The sequence below is a fragment of the Mirounga leonina genome, unplaced genomic scaffold (assembly GCF_011800145.1).
Source record: "Mirounga leonina isolate KUSES-001 unplaced genomic scaffold, KU_Mleo_1.0 Mir_153, whole genome shotgun sequence".
Classification (NCBI taxonomy): Eukaryota; Metazoa; Chordata; class Mammalia; order Carnivora; family Phocidae; genus Mirounga; species Mirounga leonina.
Window position 1 is genome coordinate 14,536,412 of NW_023270387.1, and position 25,969 is coordinate 14,562,380.

A 25,969-nucleotide genomic window follows, 5' to 3' on the forward strand; every position below is an offset into this window, starting at 1 on the left:
GGAGACGTGGCTCGAGGCCGCCATCTTGCCAAGAGGCAAAGCGGTAGCGGCTCCTGACAGGGGGGCAGCAGGTCCAGGGCGACCGGTGCTCCCCTTCCCCTGACCCCAGCTCCAGTGGAACGGGAAGCGCGGGTGAATCCCCCCAGCGTCCTCACCATGGTAAGATCCGAGCCGGGCCGAATTCCCAGGGTCCGGCTTCGGTCGGCCGCTCTGCCTGCCGGACGGCCTGGTGCTGGGGCCGAGGAGTCCCGCCCCGAGGGCCCGGAGCCGGGCGCTTCCCTCGGGGCTCGGCGAGCAGTGTGGCCTTCCTCGTCCTGGGCCCGACCGCCCGGGAGATCCGAGGGACCTGCCTGCAGTCCCTCTCCCGTTGCGCCCACACCCCTTCCCCCCCACCCAGCTGGGCACCCTCCTCTGCTGGGCCCGGGGTGTTTGCCGTTCGAGAACCTCGTAGTGGTGTGGCTCGGACCCTCGCGCTGCAGACCTCGCACCTCGGCGCTAGCGTCCGGCGGGTTTCGTGGGCGCCGGTCTCGGCCGGTTGGGCTTCTGTTGGGGGGCTCCCTTTCTCAGGGAATCAGCTCTCCTCTCATCCCCGGTGTTTGGGAGGCCCGTGATACTCCAAATCCATTAGTGTTGAGCACTTCTGTTTATTCGGAAGGGGGATATAAAGGAAAGTTCGAACGGAGGCATAGAACAGGAAGGAGTAACTTCTAACACTAATTTGTAGGACCCAGGTGTCCCTGAAACCTTCCACTACTACAGAATTTGGGTGTGTCCATTTGTCAGTTATGAGTATGTGCGGTGTATGGAGCATTGGGAAAAGGTGAGCGAGCAATAGCACAGACTTTGTTTTCAAGGAACTTGAAACTTGTTCGGGTGAAGTCAGAGGTGTTGGTGGCATATTGTAATCAGAAGTCTCACAAGAGGAGGAGGAGTAAGAAGGGGTTATACCCGGCGACCTGTTACTTGCCTTCACTTGCGGAATCCTTGTGTTCTCATCTGTGGTAGAGATGGAGAAAATTAATGTGTGTGAGGGTGGGACGGACAAAACACAATGCTGACTCCACTAAATCTTGCTTTATCACTACAGTTTGTGGGTATTTATGAAGTAGGAGAAATTCTTTGGTTTCAAAAGAGCTAGTCATTTTTTATGCCTTTCAATCTTTTGAAGGACTTTTTTTTATTCTCTAGTTAATAGATTAATAATTGATTTAAAGCATCTTCCTACATACTTGAGATGACAGTATAATTTGCTGCCAATCATAATAAGTTCTGCTGACAACCTTTTCAGACGAGAACTTGGATGGTGGTGGGGTGGGATTCATGCTTGGTCTTTCAGCCACTGAAAGATTTTTGTTTTCAGCTTCAGGCAAATAAATTGCATCCAGACTGTTTGCCTCACAAAACTTTACTGTTGGACATAAACTTTCCAAAAACTCCTTTGTTCATTTCCACTAGGAGGCTCAGTATTTGGATAGTGATTTTTTAACTCCTTTCCTGTTTACATCCTGGTTGTATTTGTAGTGCATTTTGGAGCATATTATAATTTTAATAGCAAAATTAAAGCCTTGTATTATATAAATCAAATACAATCTTTACAAAAATCTTGTTTGTTGAAAAGTTCTTGAAACTTAATATTTTTAATTCATTGGTAACTGAGAGATGATAAAGCCCTAGGTGTTGAGTAATAAGCATAAAATATGTTTTGCATGTCATTTGGACATGTATGCATATACATATAGTTGTGTCATATATAAATATGCATTTTTTAATAATTTTTTTATTTAAAAATTTTTTTTAAGATTTTATTTTATTTATTTGACAGAGAGAAAGACAGCGAGAGAGGGAACACAAGCAGGGGGAGTGGGAGAGGGAGAAGCAGGCTTCCCGCGGAGCAGGGAGCCCGATGCGGGACTCGATCCCAGGACCCCGGGATCACGACCTGAGCCGAAGGCAGACACTCAACGACTGAGCCACCTAGGTGCCCTTGTATGAAAACTTCTAAAAGTTGGGGCGTCTGGCTAGCTTGGTCGGTAGAGCATGCGACTCTTAATATCAGGGTGGTGAATTCAAGCCCCACATTGGGCCTGGAACCTACCTAAAAAATAAATAAGTAAAACTTCTGAAAGTTGATTTTCCCTCAACATTTTATTATAAATTTTTCAAACATCTAGAAAAGTTGAAACAGCTTCACAGTGAACACCCATATGACCAGTAGCTAGATTCTATAACATTTCACTATAGTTGTTTTATCACTCATTTAACCAGAGAGCCAGCCCTCTCTTCATCTTTTTCTAAATGCATTTCAGAGTAAATTGCACATATCAGTATATAAATGGTGTGTGTGTGTGTTTTTTTTTTCCCTTTATTTCACATTTTTAAAGTTGACACACAATGTTAACAGTTTCAGGTGGGGACGCCGAGGTAGTGCGGTTGGTTAAGTGTCCAACCCTTGGTTTCTGCTTGGGTCATGATCTCGGTGTCCTGAGATTGAGCCCTGAGTTAGGCTCTGTGCTCAGTGTGGAGTCTCTTCAGGATCCTCTCTCCTTCTCCCTCTGCTCCTCCCCACTGCATGTGCTCTCTCTCTCTCTCTCTCAAATAAATCTTTAAAAAAACAAAACAGGGGCGCCTGGGTGGCTCAGTCTTTTAAGCGTCTGCCTTCGGCTCAGGTCATGATCCAAGGGTCCTGGGATCAAGCCCCTCATCGGGCTCGCTGCTCCCTGGGAAGCCTGCTTCTCCCTCTCCCACTCCCTCTGCTTGTATTCCTTCTCTCGCTGTGTCTCTCTCTGTCAAATAAATAAAATCTTTTAATTAAAACAGGGCATCTTTTGATCTTTTTTCTAGTTTTCTGCAAATTAATAAAAACGTTCTTATTTTCTTTCTTTTTATTTTTTAAAGGTTGTATTTTTAAGCAATCTCTACGCACAGCGTGGGGCTCAAACCCACAACCCTGAGATCAAGAGTCCCACATTCCACTGACTGAGCCAGCCAGGTGCCCCCATGTTCTTATTTTCTTAACATTTGTTAGTATTATAATCAGTTCTCTGTCTTAATACATTTATTTTTATTTTTTTATTTTTTAAAGATTTTATTTATTTATTTGACAGAGAGAGACACAGCGAGAGAGGGAACACAAGCAGGGGGAATGGGAGAGGGGGAAGCAGGCTTCCCTCCGAGCAGGGAGCCCGATGCGGGGCTCGATCCCAGGACTCTGGGATCATGACCCGAGCCGAAGGCAGACGCTTAACGACTGACCCACCCAGGCACCCCAGAAACCTAATTCTTTAGGTTTCTTTACTCAAAGAACTTTCTGATTAATGTAGTTAAATCTGGGTAGAAGAGTTATTTAATCCAAACACAAATGATGATATACTCAAATGGTTGTAAGTATTATTGAAAGAAAAGTTGTTTGACAAAGCTCAACTTAGGGGATTTTTTTTTTTTTTTTAAGATTTTATTTATTTATTTACAGAGAGAGACACAGCGAGAGAGGGAACACAAGCAGGGGGAGTGGGAGAGGGAGAAGCAGGCTTCCCGCTGAGCAGGGAGCCCGATGCAGGGCTCGATCCCACGACCCTGGGACCATGACCCGAGCCAAAGGCAGACACTTAACGACTGAGCCACCCAGGCGCCCTGGATTTTTTTTTTTTTTTAATAATCCTGGAGAGATCTAGCTTTTCGGCCCCCTCAGTATCTACATCTATAAAAAACAATCAGGGGCTCTTGAAGGGTCCTGTTAGGTCCAAATGTTCTTTTCTAAAAATGTAAAAAATAAATAAAACAACTTTATAGAGAATATACTTACTCTTCCCCAAAGAAAATCAGATCAAATTATAGTTGGAAAAATTAACTTACCTTTTAGTGTATACTGTATTTTAATAATTTTTAAACATTGGCAAACACTGATGTGAAGGGAAGCTTTATTATTTTAAGGCATTTAAGAAAATGAATATTAATTTAGAATAGGTTAAATTTATCTTGTTTAGAGGTGACTGTATGTTCCAGAGGTGACATGAATAACATAGTGCATAGAAACCTGTGTCAGCTTCGTGAACCCTCTGATTGTGGTGTCTTGGGAATTTATTGCCATACTTAAAGTGGGGCACTTTGGTCCTACTTTGGGAGCCTTAGTTTGCTTGTATTTGTATAATGGAATGACTCAGAGAGAGTCTCAGAGTTTTCCTGCTTAGGTCTTGATATTTTACCCCACTGTTTCTTCATCTTTACATACTCAAATCCCCCAGTTAATCAAAGCATAATTTTTTTAATGGGAGGGGCAGAGGGAGAGGGAGAAGCAGACTCCCCACTGAGCAGGGAACCTGACACGGGGCTCGATCCCAAGACCCTGAGATCATTACCTATTTATTTGACAGAGAGAGACACAGCGAGAGAGGGAACACAAGCAGGGGGAGTGGGAGAGGGAGAAGCAGGCTTCCCGCAGAGCAGGGAGCCCGATGTGGGACTCAGTCCCAGGACCCTGGGATCATGACCTGAGCTGAAGGCAGTCGCTTAACCAACTGAGCCACCCAGGCGCCTTCCTTTTTATTTTTAATTGAGATATAATTCACATACCATAAAATTTAGCCTTTTAAATTACATGTTTCAGTAGATGTTTTAGTACATTCACAGAGTTGTACAACCATCACCACTATCTAAGCTTAGAACATTTTCATAACCACAAAGAGAAACCCCGTACTCATTAGCAGTCCCTCCTCATTTCCCTTTCCCAGCCTCTGGCAACCACTAATCTACTTTCTTCTCTGGATTTTCCTATTCTGGATATTTCATATAAATGGAATCACATAAGATGTGGCCTTTTGTGTCTAGTATCTTTCACTTGGCACAATATTTTCAAAGTTCATCCATGTTCTTCACTTATTTTTATGACTGGGTACTATTCCATTGTATGGGTAGACCACATTTTGTTTATCCATTCATCAGTCTGTGGACTTTTGGGTTTTCACTTTTTAGCTTATTTTCATTATTATGAATAATGCTGCTATGAACAAGTTTTCATGCAGTACAGCTATTTTCTCAGGGATAATTTTGGGGCAAAAATCTTACCTTCTTTGGACATAGTGTCATGTAAGCCTTCATTGACCAGTACAGAGACTTAGCTGCTTGTCATGGCGTAAGCTGAAACAGTGATGACATTTTTATTTAAAAACATTTCTTTTTGCCAGAAATATATAGATGGTTGAAACATGAACCTCCTATGATAAAAATAAATGTGAAATTGAATTTCTTTTTTTAAAGTTTTTTTTATTTATTTTTTTGACAGAAAGAGAGATAGTGAGAGCAGGAACACAAGCAGGGGGAGTGGGAGAGGGAGAAGCAGGCTTCCCGCGGAGCAGGGAGCCCGATGTAGGACTTGATCCCAGGACCCTGGGATCATGACCTGAGCCGAAGGCAGATGCTTAACAACTGAGCCACCCAGGCGCCCCTATTTGCATTTATTTTATGCAGAATTTACTTCTAGGCCATAAGTCTTTGTTTTTTCAGGGATATCTTTTTCTTCTGTGCAACCTCCTCTTACGGTTTAGGAACAGTGTCCTCTTCTTCAGTAAGGATCATCTCAGTGGGGCAGAGAGAGCTCATGTCTGGGTAAATCCAACCATGAGCTCTGTTACATTCTTGCTGCGTCTTGGGGGCTTTGATCAACTGGATGTGCTCAGTGACCAGAGAATCTATGTCTAAATCCTTAAGTTCAGCATTACTCTCTGCATTTTTAAGCATTTGCAGTAAAAATTCAGCACTCTTTGGGCCACCAACCTTGTGTCCAGCCTCACTGTTTGGATTGGGCACACCTACCAACTCCACCATTATAGTGACAGGATGGCACACATTGCTTCTGTAAAGTGACATCCTTCAGATACTTGGTGGCTCTCAGATATACATACCCTTGATGGCCTGGAAGGTTTCACATGTGTTCTTAAAGTGAACACAAGGATTTGAACCTCTTGATTTGCATGATTTTTTAGGGTTGTCTGGGTCAAGTGAATAGTGAACCATTTTCAGAGATCACCTCAGGTTGCTTATGGGAACAGCTAAAAACTTTTTAATTCTATGCAGCATAAAAGTGACTTTAAGCTGAGGTAATTAAATTTCAGTGTAGAGTTGATAGTAGTAAAAAATAAAAATCCATTTGATAGAGGGAAATTATTTGTATAAGATATAGATCGCTTTTCCAATATAAATTGTTTTTACCTAACTGCTTGGAAATAAACATGATGGTAATTATCTCCCAAATACCTAATTACCTATTCTCGATGGATAAGGACATTGTGTTCTCCTATAATTATTATAGAACTGTTTTGATGTACTTAGACTATAAGAATATTTAAATTGACTAACTTGTTTTTTCTTCAAGTTGCTTACCTGTAGAGGACAGATGTCTGTAAAGCTGAGAAGCCTGACCAGTGGGATGTTGATATTTCAGAGGTGGTATCGTAGCATTGAGGCTTCCAAAATGTTATTTGTATTTGTGAATTCTGGGGCTCCTGCACTGCAGAGAAGATTAACACTGTACTTAATTTTCTTACTCCCCTGCTAATGGCATTGAGGTCTCTTGTTCTTCCTTTGGTGCTTGTAAGATTTTATTTCTTTATTTGAGAGAGAGAGAGCGCACAGGCAGGGGGTGTGGCAGAGGGAGAGGGAGAGGCTGGTCAAGCAGGGAGCCCAGTGTGGGGCTGGATCCCAGAACCCTGGCATCATGACCTCAGCCAACTGCAGACACTTAACTGACTGAGCCACCCAGGCGCCCCTGGTACTTGGTTTTGTTTAATGAATGCCAGACTATGAAAAAAGGCTGTTGGTCTTGATCATTGACCAGTGTCAAACCTGTGTGAAACATTGAGTCATTTAGTTTTTCATTTTATAGATTGTTTACATATGTAGAGGTAGGATAGCGTGGGATGGGGTTATTAATCAAAGAACAAAAGATACAGATTAGATTAGTTCCGTGTTCTAGGAAAAAAGAAAGGAAAGGTCAGCGGCTTATGTATAAACCTTTAATCTGCCTGGTCAGACCTCTCTTTTCACTGTGGAGATTTCTGTTCTTAGAAAAAGTTTGAACTATTTTTTATGGGTCTGCCAAAGCAGAAAGCAACCCATTTCTGAGTCATAGGATATCTGTTAACAAATGTATTTGTAGACTTGGCAAAAGTTTTGCTTTTTTTTTTTTTTAACTAAGTTTTTCTTAAGGTAGGTTATTGAAAAATAGGACTGATAGTTCCATTTTGCTCCAGCGTAGCTTTATTTTATGAATTATGTACTGGAATTAAAAGAGCAATGAAGTAGAGTTTGAAAATCAGCATTCTAATAGTCGTATCACTAAGTAACTGTGTGTGTCATTCTGTGGAAGATCTGAGGATGCTAAGAAAACAGATGTGAAGAAATAATTAGTACTTACTTAGACGTATGTTCCTGGCAGGTGCTGTTGGCAGCAGCCGTCTGCACGAAAGCAGGAAAGGCTATTGTTTCTCGACAGTTTGTGGAGATGACCCGAACTCGGATTGAGGGCTTGTTAGCAGCTTTTCCAAAGCTCATGAACACTGGAAAACAACATACATTTGTTGAAACAGAGAGTGTAAGATATGTCTACCAGCCTATGGAGAAACTGTACATGGTGCTGATCACTACCAAAAACAGTAACATCTTAGAAGATCTGGAGACCCTAAGGCTTTTCTCAAGAGTGGTAAGAGTCTTTTTGTAATTGTGGGTCATAGTTTTCTGCTTTAAATTTTCACTGTGAAACTATTTTTTCCCCAAAGCAGCTGATGCTTATCAGTTTGCATGCTGCATGCCCCCACCCCAGCAGTTTATTGTTACAGTTCCTTATTCATTCAGCTGACACTGTGTGCCCTCCTAGACTCTAAGTATCCCAAAAGAGAATGTGCAAACTGACCTTTCGTTTTCTTAAGCAGTTGCTTCGGTCTGTTTTTGTGGTTCTGACACTTGTTTGCCCATATTTTTAGATAATATTCATTAGGTAAGGCTTATTGATATAGATAATACACACACTCTTTATGCCAAACACACACACACACACACACACTCTCTCTCTCTCTCTCTCTCTCTTTATGCCAAAGTCTTGCTTAAAAGAAAGAGGAGCGGAGCTAACAAAGGGATTCAGAGGTTTTGCTGAAATTTGTGTATTTTATTTTATTTGAAATTTGTGTATTTTAAAGGATAAGACTTGGGAAACATAAATGCTGATAACTTTTAAATCTTTCTTTTCCATTGCTGCCCACGATTAGATCCCTGAGTATTGCCGAGCCCTAGAGGAGAATGAGATATCAGAGCACTGTTTTGATTTAATTTTTGCTTTTGATGAAATTGTTGCCCTGGGATACCGGGAGAATGTTAACCTGGCACAGATCAGAACCTTCACGGAAATGGATTCTCATGAGGAAAAGGTGTTCAGAGCAGTTAGAGAGGTAAATAAATAGAGTCTTTTTTGGGACTTTTTGTTTGTGTGTCTTTCTTTTAGGCTTTACTGTTTCCCTGTTCTCATTTGCTAGTATAGACTGTACTCAAAGCCACATCCACTGATGTCTCTTTTTGTAGACTCAAGAACGTGAAGCCAAGGCTGAGATGCGGCGTAAAGCGAAGGAATTACAACAGGCCCGAAGAGATGCAGAGAGACAGGGCAAAAAAGCACCAGGATTTGGAGGATTTGGAAGCTCTGCAGTATCTGGAGGCAGCACAGCTGCCATGATCACAGAGACTATCATTGAAACTGATAAACCAAAAGTGGCACCTGCGCCAGCCAGGTAAATTCAGTGTATCACCAGCAACCCTAGAGTGGCCGGTGAAGGCTGGATGTGTGTATTTTGGAGGGATAGCTGATTTCTGGGCAAGTGGAAAATAATGAGTGACTTGATGAAGTAAGATGTAATATTAAATTTGGCTACATAATAAAGGTATGAAGGAGAAATCTGAATGTGGTGGGGGATTTTTTATGTAAAAGAGGTTTCTTTTATAAATGATACCACGAGAGTTGCTTTATTTTGGGAGAAGAGGGGATATTTAACTGTTTATGGAACATGGATTTTTTTAATCTTGGTGTGAATGGATTTCTGGGAGAATCTGTGAACTACCTAAAAGTATATGCAAGAGTTTGTTTATGCACAGGTATATTTATCAGGTTGGAAATTACAAAGTTTTCATCTGATCACGCATGCTTATATAAATGTACCTTTGGTGTTTAGGTCCTTGAAGCTTATGTATTTTTTTTTAAATTTTATTTATTTATTAGAGAGAAGGAGAGAGCGAGAAAGAGAGAATGAGCAGCAGGGAGGGGGAGAGGGAAAAGCAGACTTCCCACTGAGCAGGGAGCCCGATGCGGGACTCAATCCCAGGCCCCTGAGCTGAAGGCAGACGCTTAACTGAGCCACTCAGGCATCTGAAGTTTACATATTATTGTGACTCAGCTGTCAGTTTGGGCAGGGAATAGTCTGGTGCTCCCCTAAACCCTAGGATGCTTGGGTTTTTCCCCTTGAGTTCTTCATATTCTTAAAGAACAGTTTCAGGGAAAGCTTGAATGCTATGAGGTTATTAATTAATGTTTTCTGGGATGATGACCTGATGTTTTTCTTATTTTATTATTTCTTATTCTTCCACTTAGGCCTTCAGGTCCCAGCAAGGCTTTGAAACTTGGAGCCAAAGGGAAGGAAGTAGATAATTTTGTGGACAAATTGAAATCTGAAGGTGAAACTATCATGTCCTCTAATATGAGCAAGCGTACTTCTGAAGCTACCAAAGTGCATGCTCCACCCATTAATATGGAGAGGTAACCAGTAACTTTTTCAGTAAGAACAGATCACATAATGTGTAGAAATGTTTATTTTAGTGCATTACAAATTTTTTGTGTATCTTTTAATTTTTCCAGATTTAAAAGACTTAGAGTATATCCTAGATTTTAACATGGGGTCTTTTTTTTCCCCCCGTTTCCCATGATTGGGGGCTCTCAGCTATTTCTTTCCTTTTCTTTTTTTTTTAAGATTTTATTTTCTTTTATTTACTTATTTATTTTATTTTTTAAGATTTTATTTATTTATTTGACAGAGAGACACAGCGAGAGAGGGAACACAAGCAGGGGGAGTGGGAGAGGGAGAAGCAGGCTTCCCGCCGAGCAGGGAGCCCGATGTGGGGCTTGATCCCAGGCTCCTGGGATCCTGACCTGAGCTAAAGGCAGACACTTAATGACAGCCACCCAGGCGCCCCTAAGATTTTATTTATTTGACAGAGAGAGAGAGAACACAAGCAGGGGAAGCGGGAAAGGGAGAAGCAGGCTTCCCGCTGAGCAGGGAGCCTGATGCAGGGCTAGATCCCAGGACCCTGGGATCACGACCCGAGCCGAAGACAGACGCTTAACGACTGAGCCACCCAGGCGCCCCAGCTATTTATTTTTTATGGAGTTTAGAACTTACCTTTTATTAACTCTGTGCTGGCTAAGTTTTTGTTTTTGTTTTTGTTTTTAGAGCGTGTGCGTGGAGGGATACAAAGGGAGAGGGAATTTTTTTTTTAAGATTTTATGAGCGAGAGAGTGCATGTGCACAAGCGTGGGGAAGGGCGGAGGGAGAAGGAGAGACTCTCAAGCAGACTCCCCGCTTAGTGCAGAGCCCCACATGGGGTCGTGTGGGGCTCAGTCTCACGACCTTGAGATCATGACCTGAGCTGAAATCAAGAGTCGGACACTTAGCCAACTGAGCCACCCAGGCACCCCAGTGTGCTGGCTGAATTTAAAAGTAACTTGTCTTGGGGTGCCTGGCTGGCTCAGTTGGTGGAGCATGCGACTCTTGATCTTGGGATTGTGAGTTCGAGCCCCATGTTGGGTGTAGAGATTACTTAAATAAATAAAACTTTATTTAAATAAAAAAATAATAAAAACTTTAAAAAAAATAAAAGTAACTTGTCTTTGTGCCTAGTGTGTGCCTGGTCTCTTAAAGTGGATTTGAATTAGAGGGTAGAGCAGTGGTGGCCTCTGCACTGTATTTTGGCAAGTTTTCTTTTAAGTAAACTTTAAGGGGAACCAGTCTTTAATACAAAATTTATAAGTATCTTTCACAGCAAATTAACGTATTATCTTTTGCGTTTTCAGTACTTGAACCCAGTATAGAATTTTTTTTTTTTTTAATTCATTTATTTTGACAGAGAGAGACACAGCGAGAGAGGGGACACAGGCAGGGGGAGTGGGAGAGGGAGAAGCAGGCTCCCCGCCAAGCAGGGAGCCCAGTGCGGGGCTCAATCCCAGGACCCTGGGATCAGGACCTGAGCCGAAGGCAGATGCTTAACAACTGAGCCACCCAGGTGCCCCCAATTTTTTTTTTTTAAGATTTTATTTATCTGTCAGAGAGAGCACAAGCAAGGGGAGCGGCAGGCGGAGGAAGAAGCAGGATCCCTGCTGAAGAAGGAGCCCAATGCGGGATTTGATCCTAGGACCCTGGGATCATGACCTGAGCCAAAGGCAGATGCTTAACTGACTGAGCCACCCAGGCATCCTGAGTATAGAATATTTTGATTTGTCTCTTACATCAGGACTGGTTCATAACATTTTTAGTTACCAAGTTCACATATGCATGACTCAGATTTCTTGTCTTGAAGCCCAGACTTTACTGTTGCTGATGGTTTTGGGGTCAAGTGAAAGGTGAGTCTGAGAGGATACTTGTATCAGGTGTGCATAAGAGTATTTTGTATGTCCTGTTCTGTATGAGATGAACAGAATTACGTTGAGAGAAATCTCTGAAATCACTGAAGCTCCCGTGCTGTTCCTAGTGGTTGCTTTGAGTGAGACAGAGGCTTGACACTGTTTTAAAAAGATGTTGGAAACCATTATGTATTAGAGAGGGCTTGAGACTCTTTACAAGCAGGGGGAGTGGAAGAGGAAGAAGCACGCTTCCCGCAGAGCAGGGAGCCCGATGTGGGGCTCGATCCCAGCACCCTGGGATCATGACCTGAGCCAAAGGCAGACGCTTAACGACTGAGCCACCCAGGCGCTCCGAAATAATTCTTTTTTTAAAGATTTTATTTATTTATTTGAGAGAAAGAGAATGAGAGAGAGACAGCATGAGCGGGGGGGAGGGTCAGAGGGAGAAGCAAACTCCCTGCTGAGCAGGGAGCCCGATGCGGGACTCGATCCAGGGACTCCAGGATCATGACCTGAGCCGAAGGCAGTCGCTTAACCAACTGAGCCACCCAGGCGCCCCCGAAATATTTCTTGAACATGGAGCAAACTCTTGTGAAAGTAAATGAGACCCTGTGTGAGCGGGGGAGGGGGCAGAGGCAGAGAGGGAGAATCCTAAGCAGACTCCCTGCTCAGTGTGGAGCCCAGTGTGGGGCTCGATCTCATGACCTTGAGATCATGAGCCACGTCGAAACCAAGAGTTGGAGGCTGAACTGACTGAGCCACCCAGGTGCCCCGACCCTGCATTATTTTAAGATACACTCCTGGGGTGCCTGGGTGGCTCAGTTGGTTAAGCGACTGCCTTCGGCTCAGGTCATGATCCTGGAGTCCCAGGATCGAATCCCACATCGGCTCCCTGCTCGGCAGGGAGTCTGCTTCTCCCTCTGATCCTCCTCCCTCTCATGCTCTCTGTCTCTCATTCTCTCTGTCTCACATAAATAAATAAAATCTTTAAAAAAAAAAAAAAGATACACTCCTTTATGGTCTTGTGTATCATACGCCTTTGTTTCTGGGAAGACTTACATGTTGTAACAAAGTAGGATGCCAGAATAATCTTCTTAGTGTGTGCAGTTCACCCAGTTAAAAATAGTTTTAGTAAAAAAATATGGATAGATTGTACTTAGTAATTGACCAGAACAGTAGCACTTTTTATTTTACTTATTTTTCTTATTAGGTTATACATTCATATAGTTCAAAATTTAAAAGGTTCAAAAAGTATTACAGGGGCCCCTGGGTGGCTCAGTCTGTTAAGTGTCCAACTCTTGATTTCAGCTAAGGTTGTGATCTCTAGGTCGTGAGATTGAGTCCAGTGTTGGGCTCGTGCTCAGCGTGGAGTCTGCTTGTCCTCCCTCTGCTCCTCACCCTCCCTACTTAATTAATTAATTAAATCTAAGAGGGAACAAAAGTATTAAAATAAAAAGTCTTTCTCCCACCAGGCAAGTTTCTCGTTTTGGAGGCAACTACTATTAACTAGTTTTCTAGTTCTTCTTTCTGAGAAGTATAGTCTATATGTAGGTGAATAAAAACATATATATCTTTTTCTTTTTTCCTTATACACAAGTGGTAGCATACTAGACACATTTTCCAATTACTTTTTTCACTTACTTTGGAGATAAGAATATCCTTATTTGAAGCTATAAAGACATGAAGCTAAATGTAATACTTTATCCTAGACTGGGTCTTGTACTTTATTTTTTTTTCTTTTAAAGATTTTATCCATTTATTTATTTCATAGAAAGAGACACTGAACATGCATGAGTGAGGGGAGAAGCAGAGGGAGGGAGAGAGAGAATCCCAAGCAGACTGTGCACTGAGCACGGAGCCCAGTGCAGGTCTTGATTCCAGGACCCTGAGATCATGACCTAAGCCGAAATCAGGAGTCGGACACTTGACCAACTGAGCCTCCCAGGCACCCTGGGATCTTGTACTGCTTTAAAACACATTACTAGGTCAACTGACAGAATTAGCATATAGGTGGTAGAGTAGAGAAAGTGTCAGTTTGCGAAGTTAATAACAGTACTGTGGTTAAGTAAGAGACTATATCCCTATTTTCACAAGATGTACTCTGAAGTGTTCAGGGGTAAAGGGCCATGATGTGTATAATCTGCCTGTAAGCAGATCAGGAAAAAAAAACACCCAATAATAGTTCTAGAGAGTATGCAAATGATAAAACAAATGGTGGGATAAAATGTTAACAGCATCTTAAAAAAGTATTGGGGCGCCTGGGTGGCTCAGTTGTTGGGCGTCTGCCTTCGGCTCGAGTCGTGGTCCCAGGGTCCTGGGATCGAGCCCTGCATCGGGCTCCCTGCTCTGCGGGAAGCCTGCTTCTCCCTCTCCCACTCCCTCACTTGTGTCCCCTCTCTCGCTGTGTCTCTCTCTATCAAATAAATAAATGAAATCTTTAAAAGAAAAAATAAAAAAAGTAAAAAGGTATAAATGTATTCCTGGTATAATTTTAATTTTTTAATTTTTGAAATTATTTTCAAATGAAAAGCATTTTCAGTTGTTACCTCTTTTTTCACAACTGCTTAGTATTCATTTTTGTGGATATACCTTTATGTATTTAAGCAGTTCCCCATTGATGGACATTTATTTCCAAACTGGTATTGTAGACAGTTCTTCAGTGAATAACTATTACATTGTTTGCACAGGTGGGAACTTGTCTGTGGGATAAAAGGGTATAATGCTTTAAATTCTGTACATACAGCAACAGCACCTTAAAATACGTTGCTGATGGCTAATCACCATTAAACCCTGGAGAAAGGGAATTCTGGTTTCTACCTTTATGAACAAATTTATTACTTTTTCTCTACAGCGTGCACATGAAGATTGAGGAAAAGATCACACTGACTTGTGGACGGGATGGAGGATTGCAGAATATGGAATTGCATGGCATGATCATGCTTAGGATCTCAGATGATAAATTTGGCCGAATTCGTCTTCATGTGGAAAATGAAGATAAGAAAGGGGTGCAGCTACAGGTGTGTAGAGGCTTTGGGTAAGGAAGTATTAAGACTTTGGTTTGTCTGGGGTGCCTGGGTGGCTCAGGCTGTTAAGAGCCTGCCTTCAGCTCAGGTCATGATCTCAGAGTCCTGGGATCGAGCCCCGTGTCAGGTTCCCTGCTCAGCTGGGAGTCTGCTTCCCCTTCTCCCCCTGCCCGTCCCCCCCGCTTGTGCACTCACGCATGCCCTCTCTCTCTCTTGCTCTCGCGCTCACTCGCTCTCAACTAAAATCTTTAAAAAAAACCCGACTTCGATTTGTCTGCACTAGCACAGTCTTTCTCAACTGGAGTTTCTCATATGAACCACAGAACATAGAAAATGAATTTATAGGGGCACCTGGGTGGCTCAGTCATTAAGTGTCTGCCTTCGGCTCAGGTCATGATTCTAGGTCCTGGGATCGAGCCCCACATCGGGCTCCCTGCTTAATGGGAAGCCTGCTTCTCCCTCTCCCACTCCCTCTGCTTGTGTTCCTTCTCTTGCTGTGTCTCTCTCTGTCAAATAAATAAATAAAAATCTTAAAAAAAAAAAAAAAGAGGGGCGCCTGGGTGGCTCAGTTGGTTGAGCGACTGCCTTCGGCTCGGGTCATGATCCCGGGGTCCTGGGATCGAGTCCCGCATCGGGCTCCCTGCTCTGCGGGGAGCCTGCTTCTCCCTCTCCCACTCCCCCTGCTTGTGTTACCTCTCTCGCTGTGTCTCTCTCTCTGTCAAACAAATAAATAAATAAAATCTTTAAAAAAAAAAAAAGAAAATGAATTTATAGAACTAGTGCCATTCTAGATGCCTAGGAAAGAAGTTAATTTATTACATATAGTGGAGACCTTGAGACAGTAAATATCTTACCAGGGGGGTTGAGAGCAACTGACAGCAGCTGTAGTATAATAGACTTTTAATAGTGGAATTGAATGAAAGGTCATTTTGAAATCAAATTAATGACTTCATACTCATTAACAAAGATACAGATAGATGCTTATTTGTTTCTGTTATGCAAAGAGTAAATAATTCAGGATATTGTTTGAAATACAGTTTTTAAAAATGGCAAAGTTTTTTAAAAGATTTATTTAGTGAGAGAGCGAGTGTGCACGAGAGCAGGGAGAGGGGCAGAGACGGAGAGAAGCAGGCACCCCACTGAGTGCAAAGCCCACGGTGGGTCTCAATCCCAGAACCCTGAGATCATGACCTGAGCTGATGTCAGAAGCTTAACCAACTGAGCCACCCAGGCGCCCCTGAAGGGCAATGTCTAGTGGTATTTTTTAAAATTTAATAAAAATCCTTATAAAATAAATATGTATGTTCCTCCTACCTGGATATGTATGAAACTTCTTTGTATTATTACAGTTGTTTTGTCACTTTATTTAAATGGTTGATCTTGTATTTCTTGTTATAAGAACAAAGCATTTTCAGGGAAGAATGTTTTTTTGTCTGTTTTTCCCCCATAATCAGCACAAAGTTGTCTTTTGGAAGTAGTGCTTATAGTTTTGACAACAGCTTTGCTGGCTCTTTTTTTTTTTTTTTAAGATTTTATTTATTTATTTGACAGAGGGAGATACAGCGAGAGAGGGAACACAAGCAGAGGGAGTGGGAGAGGGAGATGCAGGCCTCCCGCTGAGCAGGGAGCCCAATGTGGGGCTCTGTCCCAGGACCCTGGGATCATGACCTGAGCTGAAGGCAGATGCTTAACGACTGAGCCACCCAGGCGCCCCTATGTAGGCTATATAAATTTTTTAAAAAGTATATGTAGGCTATTGTCCAGGAGTTATTTCTTTTCCCTTTTCTCTCTCTCTCGCTCTCTCTTTTTTAAGATTTTATTTATTTGTGTGTGAGAGTGAGAACGAGTGGGGTGAGGGGCAGAGGGAGAAGCAGACTCCCCATTGAGCAGGGACCCCATCGCTGGGCTTGATCCCAGGACTCCAGGATTATGACCTGAGCCGAAGGCAGACGCTTAACCGACTGAGCCGCCCAGGCGCCCCTCCCTTTTCTCTCTTAATATGACTTCTTTTTAAAAGATTAGTCTATCGGGCGCCTGGGTGGCTCAGATGGTTAAGCATCTGCCTTCGGCTCAGGTCATGATCCCAGGGTCCTGGGATCGAGTCCCACATCAGGTTCCCTGCTCCTTGGGAGCCTGCTTCTCCCTCTGCCTCTCTCTGTCTCTCATGAATAAATAAATAAAATCTTTAAAAAAAATAAAATAAAAGATTAGTCTATCTTAGCTGGCTGAGTTTGAATAACTTTAGTGCTCTGAGCAAAATTGCAACTAAACTTTCCACAGAGCTTTTCTCTCTTCTGCCTCCTGACTGTAAGGCCAGGACTGCTATATGACCCAGGCATCTGATCAGTAGTCTCCTACTTGGCTTGCTTGGCCCTCCCATGATGTTGCTTCCTGTCAAGTATTTTTAGAAAGGACTTGGTTAAAGGTCTTCAGCTTTTTCAATTACAAAATTATTAACTTGTTCGATTACAAACAAAATGCCTTAGAGTTGAAGTTACTTTTTAAAGATTTTATTTATTTATTTATTTATTAAAGATTTTATTTATTTGAGATACAGAGTGAGAGAGAGAGCACGAGTCAGGGGGCAGAGGGAGAGGGAGAAGCAGGCTCCCCACTGAGCAGGGAGCCTGATGTGGGGCTTGATCCCAGGACTCTGGGATCATGACCTGAGCCGAAGGCAGACGTTTAACCAACTGAGCCACCCAGATGCCCCTAAAAGATTTATTTATTTATTTTGGAGAGAGAGAGCGCGCACATGCTCAAGTGCAGGGCATGGGGGCTGGTGGTGAGGGACAGAGGGAGGGAGAAAATCTCAAGCAGACTCCCTGTTGAACACAGAGCCAGATGCGGGGCCTGATCCCATGACCCCAAGATCATGACCAGAGCCGAAATCCCAAGAGTCAGCCACTCAACGAACTGAGCCACTCTGGTGTCCCCAGTTCCTATTTTTAAAATGTCTTAAAGTCTTTAAAGAAGGGACATCTTTTTTTTTTTTTTTAAAGATTTTATTTGTTTATTTGACAGAGAGATAGCACAAGTAGGCAGAGAGGCAGGCAGAGGGAGAGGGAGAAGCAGGCTCTCTGCTGAGCAGGGAGCCGGATGCAGGGCTCGATCCTAGGACCCCAGGATCATGACCTGAGCCAAAGGCAGACGCTTAACCACCTGAGCCACCTAGGCGCCCTGGGACATCTTTCTTCACATCAAAAGGAATTGGCATTCTTTTAGGTACTCTATTTTATTTTTTTAAGGATTTTATTTTTAAGTAATTTCTATACCCCACATGGACCTTGAACTCAAGACCCTGAGATCAACAGTTGCGTGCTCTACTGCCGACAGAGCCATCCAGGCACCCCGTGGTACTCTATTTTAGATGTTTAGATTATGGACCATGTAAGACCAGAGGGATTTTATTTCCTATCTTATGCCTGAACCTCAGAAGTTTTCTTTTACTTGCCATTTCAGACCCATCCAAACGTGGATAAAAAACTTTTCACTGCAGAATCTCTAATTGGCTTGAAGAATCCAGAGAAGTCATTTCCAGTCAACAGTGACGTAGGGGTGCTAAAGTGGAGGCTACAAACCACAGAAGAATCTTTTATTCCACTGACAAGTAAGTGCTTCTGGCCAGTCCCACTAAGCTAGTCTGCACTGAGAACTGGAAAGAGCCCTGGCTTGTACATGCTTATCTTCATTGCCGTAGCAAAATTCTTTTTGACAAAATGACTTTCTTTCAAAATGGGCTTAGTACTGCATTTTGTGTATTTTAATCACGAGCTTTCGTTTTTTAGTAGCTTTAATTTTGAAACTGTTATTTATAATAGTTTATATTAGGGTGTCTTAGGCCTGCAGCTAGCTATCCGTTTTGATTTGCCATCTTAACTTTTCTCCACTCTTTTTCTAATATTTGAATATTCCTGCTTTGCTTTTTTTCTCAGTTAATTGCTGGCCCTCAGAGAGTGGAAATGGCTGTGATGTCAACATAGAATATGAGCTACAGGAAGATAATTTAGAACTGAATGATGTGATTATCACCATCCCGCTTCCGTAAGTGGTGTCCCCCACATAATCATTTTTTTTGGTACTGGGCTTATAGAAATAGTCTTTTGGACCTTGTTTTGGAGGCAGCGCTTAGTTGGCCATCCACTCTGAGATACCTGCTTCTTAAAAAGGCCAGTTGTAAAAGAAACCAGTTACAAAAGCCCACAATACTATATGCTCATATGACATTGGGAAAACATAATACTCTTGGAACAGAAATCAGGAGGTAGAGAGGAAGACAGTTGACTGCAACAGGGCACAAGAGAACTTTTGAGGACAGTGGAAATGTTCTATGACTTGACTGTGATGGTGTTTACAAGATGACATACATTTGTCAAAGTGTGTTGAGCTGTTCACGCTAAAAGGAGTGGATTTTACTGTTTTTAAAACCAACTTAAAGCCAGTTGTAGTTCTAGAGCTGTTTCCAGATGTTGGACCTGTGTTTGTTCTTGTAGTAATGAAGACTTCCAGAAGGAGGAGCCACTTTTCAGTCCAAAGTCTTGGTTTTGTTTTGCAGGTCAGAAATTGAATCTGTCAGACTGAATTTTTTCTCTTTCACTTGGCTCTCGAAACTTTCAGCTAAAGATGAGAGTATGTTTTCAAGGGAACTACTGATTCTTGCCGGAGAACATATTTACATTAGTTTTCGTAAATTTTCTAAAAGTTTTATTGAGTATAACTAACATCAATAAACTACACATATTTAAGTTGTACAGTTTGATAAGTTTTGACACGTATATACCTGTGCAACTGTCACCACAATTAACATAATGAAAATGTCCAGGGCGCCTGGGTGGCTCAGTTGGTTAAGCGACTGCCTTCGGCTCAGGTCATGATCCTGGAGTCCCTGGATCGAGTCCTGCATCGGGCTCCCTGCTCGGCAGGGAGTCTCCTTCTCCTTCTGACCCTCCCCCCTCTCATGTACTCGCTCTCTCTCATTCTCTCTCTCTCAAATAAATAAAATCTTTAAAGAAAAAAGAAAATGTCCAACACCCCCAGAAGGTTAGTTCCAGTAAGTTTTTATTTTTATTATTTTTTTTAGTTCCAATAAGTTTTTAATGTGTGCTTAAAAGCCCCTCTTTCTAGGATCATCTGGAAATACTCTTTCCCTTAAGTTTATCTCACTAGCACTTCCAGTGAGTGTGCTCTATTATTATATCACCAATGAATCCAGCTCCTCTCCTCTACCTCTCAGTACCTGCCCCCCCATGATGAAGTACAGGGTATAATTATGAACACCCAGTAAGTGGTGTATCTTATTGTATGTATCTTAGTGTATCTTTACTGTTACATTGCTTAGTTATTATTGCAGAGAAAATGATATTAATTTAACTTGTAGTTTTGTTTCTTTTTTGATTCTTATTTTCCATTTTTAAAAATATGCTTTAGGGGCACCTGGGTGGCTCAGTCGTTAAGCGTCTACCTTCAGCTCAGGTCATGATCCCAGAGTCCTGGGATCGAGCCCCACATCGGGCTCCCTGCTTGGTGGGAAGCCTGCTTCTCCCTCTCCCACTCCCCCTGCTTGTGTTGCTGCTCTTGCTATCTCTCTCTCTCTGTCAAATAAATAAAATCTTTTAAAATATATGTATATATATGCTTTATTATCACTCTCTCCTTTATTGGGGTAGCCCTCTTAATTCTTCACAGCTTGGTTATTCTTTCAGAACAATAGATGGCTGCCTTGAACCATTGTAGGACTTGGGCGTTGGTGACAGGTGTGGGTTTTGTTTTGTCAAGATTTATTTTACTAGGCTATTTTTAGGATGCCACAATTTTTAGGCCTCTCCATCTACCCTGTAATTGTGGTTATGGTGGTTTCCTGTGTCTTAGTTCACTTTTGCAGTAGTCTCCAGAAGAGACCCTTCCTTACACAACATTTTACCCTCTTGTCTTGAACTGATCAAATTTGAGAGATCAGAATTGGAAGAAGAGCAGAGAGAAGAAACATATATACCACTGGGACCATAGAATTGATAGGGAAGAGCTGATCATGTTGTATCACCGTTAAATTCTTCTCTTTGTCTTCCTTATTTACTCTGCCCCTAATACAAGCATTGAATGGCACTGGTGAATGAAAAGATGGTAAATTTGCAATGTGTAGGAGTGGGTGACACTGCCTGTCAGCCATGTTTGGGGGTGCCAAGTACATCCTAACTAGCCCTGGTTCTCTGGCAGATTAAGGACAGCTAAATATCTCTTTCTTCCATCATGTTCACATTCTGGGCAGGGGTGATTGTGTTTTTACTTATCATATGAAAGTCCACTTACTGGATTATAAATCAGACCCACCGGCGTCAAGTACAGGTTTTGAAACAAAATCTTTTGAAGACATCTTCTCAAAGGCCCAAATTCATCTCCGTTCTAAATAACCAGATAGTGATGTATAAGGTTTTGCACCACTACTATCAACTCTTTTCGCCCCATTGTCACCTCTAAGGGGAGCTGCAGTATGTTAAAATTCCTTCTTGACAAGGCAACAAACCCTTGGTGCAGAATTCTTGGAAATATATCCCACTTTTGTCAGTCTTGGTCCCCTGGTAGGTCCAGATTTAATCCACAAGCTGGAGCAGCCCATGGATATCTCTGCCAGTTATCTGTGGTCGCATGTATCTATATATATGAAGGCAGTGAGTGAGACCCTTGGCCAAGGTGCTAGGACTTTGTTTGAACCTTGAAGTTATTAGGGGAGCCTCATTTTTTTCTAGGACCATAAAAAAGTGGGCAGAATCTGAGGAGCATAATCAAATTCAGGGCTGGTTTTCCTTGGCAGAGTTCTTCAGCTCTGGACCACTAAGGTGACACAGGTGTTTCTCGTGACAGATCTGGTGTGGGCGCACCGGTGATTGGGGAGATTGATGGCGAGTATCGACATGACAGCCGACGAAGTACTTTGGAGTGGTGCCTGCCAGTGATTGATGCCAAAAATAAGAGCGGCAGCCTCGAGTTCAGCATTGCTGGGCAGCCCAATGACTTCTTCCCTGTTCAAGTCTCCTTCATCTCCAAAAGAAACTACTGTAACATACAGGTATCCCCCCCTCTTTTTATATATATTTTATTTATTTATTTGACAGAGACACAGCGAGAGTGGGAACACAAGCAGGGGGAGTGGGAGAGGGAGAAGCAGGCTTCTGCTGAGCAGGAGCGCAGTGCGGGGCTCCATCCCAGGACCCCGGGATCATGACGTGAGCCGAAGGCAGACGCTTAACGACTGAGCCACTCAGGTGCCTGAGGTATCCCCTTTTAATTGAGATCACATACGGGGAAAGTGGTAAGATGGATGCCAGATAAACAGCATGGTATCAAAACTCAGAAAAGCTGGGGTGCCGCCTGACTGGCTCAGTCTGTAGAGCATGTGACTCTTGATCCTCAGGGTCATGTGTTTAAGTCCTATGTTGGGCCTAGAGCTTACTTTAAAAAAAAATCAGAAAAATTGGTGTTCCCTGAGGATTCCATTATTGACTCTATTGTATGATCTTGGTCAAATTCCTCTCCTGTTTTAACTCAGTTTTCCTCTCTAGATTGGGCAAGGTAAAGAAATTGAATACATATAAAAGTATTTATGGATTGTGGGGCACCTGGGTGGCTCAGTTGTTAAGCGTCTGCCTTCGGCTCAGGTAATGATCTCAGGGTCCTGGGATCGAGCCCTGCATGGGGCTCTCTGCTCAGCGGGAAGCCTGGTTCTCTCTCCCACTCCCCCTGCTTTTGTTCCCTCTCTCACTGTGTCTCTCTCTGTCAAATAAATAAAATCTTTAAAAAAAAAAACAAAGGTATTTGTGGATTGTGCAAGATTTGTTATTTCTTAGTTGCCTATTTTTTTTTAATAAGATCATACATTTTATTTTTTTTAAGATTTTTTAATTATTTGACAGAGAGAGTCACAGTGAGAGAGGGAACACAAGCAGGGGGAGTGGGAGAGGGAGAAGCAGGCCTCCCGCAGAGCAGGGAGCCTGATGCAGGGTTCGATCCCAGGACCCTGGGGTCATGACCTGAGCCGAAGGCAGACGCTTAACTACTGAGCCACCCAGGCGCCCCTTATACATTTTAAAAGCCATTTACCAAAACAGCCAACCTGTGGTTTTATAATGCCTTTTATTTTTTAATTTTTGAAATTTTTAAGTTTTTGTTTGTGTTTTGTTTTGTAATGCCTTTTATATGTCACTTGGTTTGAACCCAAGAATGGAAAGAAAGTTTTGTTTTTATTTTTATTTATTTTTGTATTTTAAAGATTATTTATTTGAGAGAGGGAGAGAAAGAACATGAGTGGGGGTGAGGGGCAGAGAGAGAGAGGGAGAAGCAGACTCCCTACTGAGCAGGGAGCCTGATCTGTGCCTTGATCCCAGGACCCTGAGATCGAGCCCCAAATCAGGCTCCATGATCAGCACAAAGTCTGCTTATCCCTTTTGCTCTGCTCTTCCCCCCACTCATGTGCGCTCACGCTCGCTCTTGCTCTCTCTCCCTCTCTCAAATAAATAAATAAATAAAATCTTTTTTAAAACCCCACAATATTTGGATTATTTACGTTACAGCTTCCCTTCATTAATACAGATAATCATGAGCCAATTCTTTTGCAGACCTGGTCCTTTAGATAAGCAAAGTAATGAGTATTTGTGAACTGTTTCTTTAGATCATTATTTTTAACTCATTGTTCGTCTTGTTTTTGAAGTTGCATTACAAGGACCCAATTTATGTTACGAATTTTCCCCTCGGACTTGTTGATTTGCTTGTTTTTGTGGCACTGTCTTATCTTCCCACATGGTTTCTGTCTCTCCTATAAGTGCTTGGGAGGTTACAGTTTTCCTTCCTCTGTTGGATAATTCCAAAAAGCACTTCTCTCTCCACTCTCAGTTATTGGCATAAGCCCATCAATATTGGGAGTGTACTCCCAATATGGCTTGAAACCAAGACATGGGATAGTAGTGGGTACATTTTCCTGTTTGGGACAATTCGAAGAGTAGGAGGACTCTCTGAAAACCTCATTAGAAAATACAATCAGTGGTTCAAGCATTGTGTGAATGCCATTTGTAGACATTAATGTTGCAGGTAGTTCATTAAACTAGACATTTATAATTAAAAAGAAAAAACAAGATCTCAAAGAAGGACCCAGCCATATCTACAAAATAAGTGTGATAGAGCAGCTTAGTGAGACTTGGAGAGCAAATCAGGCAAATTAAGTTGAAGAGTCAGAATATTGCATTTTGGGTCAAAATATTAATTGATCAGCCTGATAAAATGTGAACTTCATAGGTTTTATGGGGCAGACCTGGGTAGTGGCCACTCATTCTAGATCTTTTACTTGATACCATTGTACGTCTCATGCCAACAGTTGTCTTTTCTGTCTAGAAAGCAAGTTAATCATGTTGGTGGAGAAGAGTGATGCTGTAAGGCACAATTGTGAATTGAACTTTTTTAGTGTTTTTGAGTTATTTTTAATACTGCTTTAAGGGAATTTGATCTGTTCTGTCCTGAGAATTTAGCCAGCACCTTGGAGACTCGCTCTCCTCCTGCTTTACCTCACTCTTTGTTTGTTTCCCTAGGTTACCAAAGTGACCCAGGTAGATGGAAACAGCCCTGTAAGGTTTTCCACAGAGACCACTTTCCTGGTGGATAAGTATGAAATCCTGTAGTACCAAGAAGAGGGAACCGGAAAGGAAATATTTCAAATTAATAAAGAAGAAGCCAACAGTGGCTGAAGAGTTTTTTCCAAATCCACAAGCCACTGGAGACCCTTTTTTTCTGGTACAATGCACGATTCTCTGCGCGCAAGGACCCTCAACTCACCCTCAGTGTTCAAGTGTCACAGAGACATTCTTTGGCAAAGAAAGACACAAACATAAAGGGAAAGGCTGCTGATTTCTTTGGCAGATTTTACTGGCCAGCACAGGAAAGCACGTTCTCCAGAGAATGCTCCCCAGTTAAACAGCTTCTCTGCCTTTGCCTCATTGTTGCTCCTTTGTTTTAATCCCTAAATACGGTTACATTTCATACTTCATTTTTAAAAAGTTTTCTTTGCAAATTTTAATCTTTCATACTCCCTTCCTTTACCTTCAGTTTTTCTCTCTATATACCTTCAGTCAAGCACTGGGATCATCCATATGTAGGGGCACTCCTGGGAACTGGTTGATCTAATCCAACCTCGATCTTTGGACTATACAGGTGAACTGCTTAAGGGGTATGAGGTCTAGAAGTTAACAGATAAGGATGTACTTTGTCTTTTTCCTATGTCCACTTGTCCCTCCATTCCCTTGCACGTTGTTTTCCTTCAGTTGTGTTCCTCCAGTTTAGAACAGTACTGTGAATCCCTCTTGTGCCAGTAGTAAAGACCACCGAGAAGCAGCTTTCTGATGGCACAGCCCCCACTTGCAAGATGCCTGAGAGGCGAATGGTTACGTGCAGCGAGGGCTTTCCCATCCACAGGTAATCCTGTCTGCTGCTGGTGCTACCCAAGCTTCTGGTTCTCTGCACTTTGGGTACTTCAGCTAAAACATAAAAGCCCGCTCACGTGTCCTTGAATGCACCACCTCCTCCTTCCTGGCTCTTCTCTGTGTTCTCAGTCCTTTCCTGTCTTTCCTGTCTCCGAAGTCCGTCCTTTTCGTCCCTTGAGCCCTTCTTGTTGAGTCCTCATGCCCCCTCTCATCCACTTACTTGTGCAATGGAGAAGGCTACATCAGCCAGCCCAGCGTTGGCTTTCTAACTCAGCATTGCACTTGGTAGGGTTGCTGCGGCTGCTGCTAGGCCACAGCCCCAGGCGGGGCGGAGAGGCAGATGACAAGGTGACCTGCTGCACTTCCAGCTGGGCTGGAGAGGACCACTCCCACTTGGGACGACATCAGGCCTCCCCTGCAAAGAGTGTACTGTCCTCGAAGCAAAGCAGTCACACACAGATGGCCGTGGATGGAATTGTTTGCCAAAGAAATTTCTGGCCTTTCCCTTTCCCTTAACTGCATCAGGGAAGAATCCTTATCTCTGGCTTGGTTTCCACATGAGGTTTTTTTGAGGAAGGGGACTGGGACAAGAAATCTGTCATGTAGTTAAGTAGGCAAGAAATCTTATTAATCCAGTTTTGTTTGAAAGTTGCTTGTCCATATGATTTTTTTAAAGTTGTTCAGTTTCACAACCTTTTTTTTTTTCTGAAATTACTTTTGGGGTAATATTTAAAATGAGCGACATTTTGTAACCCTGTAAAATACATAGGGAATATAACATTCCAGTGTACACAAAGAAGGAAAATTCTTTAATCAAATAAAGAGTATTATAAAATGAA

General features: G+C 42.5%; 1 protein-coding gene across 1 annotated transcript; it reads left to right on the forward strand.

Annotated features, from left to right (window-relative positions):
* ARCN1 (archain 1) lies at positions 1 to 25,969 on the forward strand. The gene is made up of 10 exons (XM_035009084.1): positions 1 to 159; positions 7,430 to 7,693; positions 8,256 to 8,435; positions 8,566 to 8,771; positions 9,626 to 9,790; positions 14,499 to 14,664; positions 18,133 to 18,280; positions 18,606 to 18,714; positions 21,529 to 21,733; positions 24,243 to 25,969. The coding sequence occupies exons 1-10, from the start codon at positions 157 to 159 to the stop codon at positions 24,330 to 24,332; spliced, it is 1,536 nt and encodes a 511-aa protein (XP_034864975.1). The 5' UTR covers positions 1 to 156; the 3' UTR covers positions 24,333 to 25,969.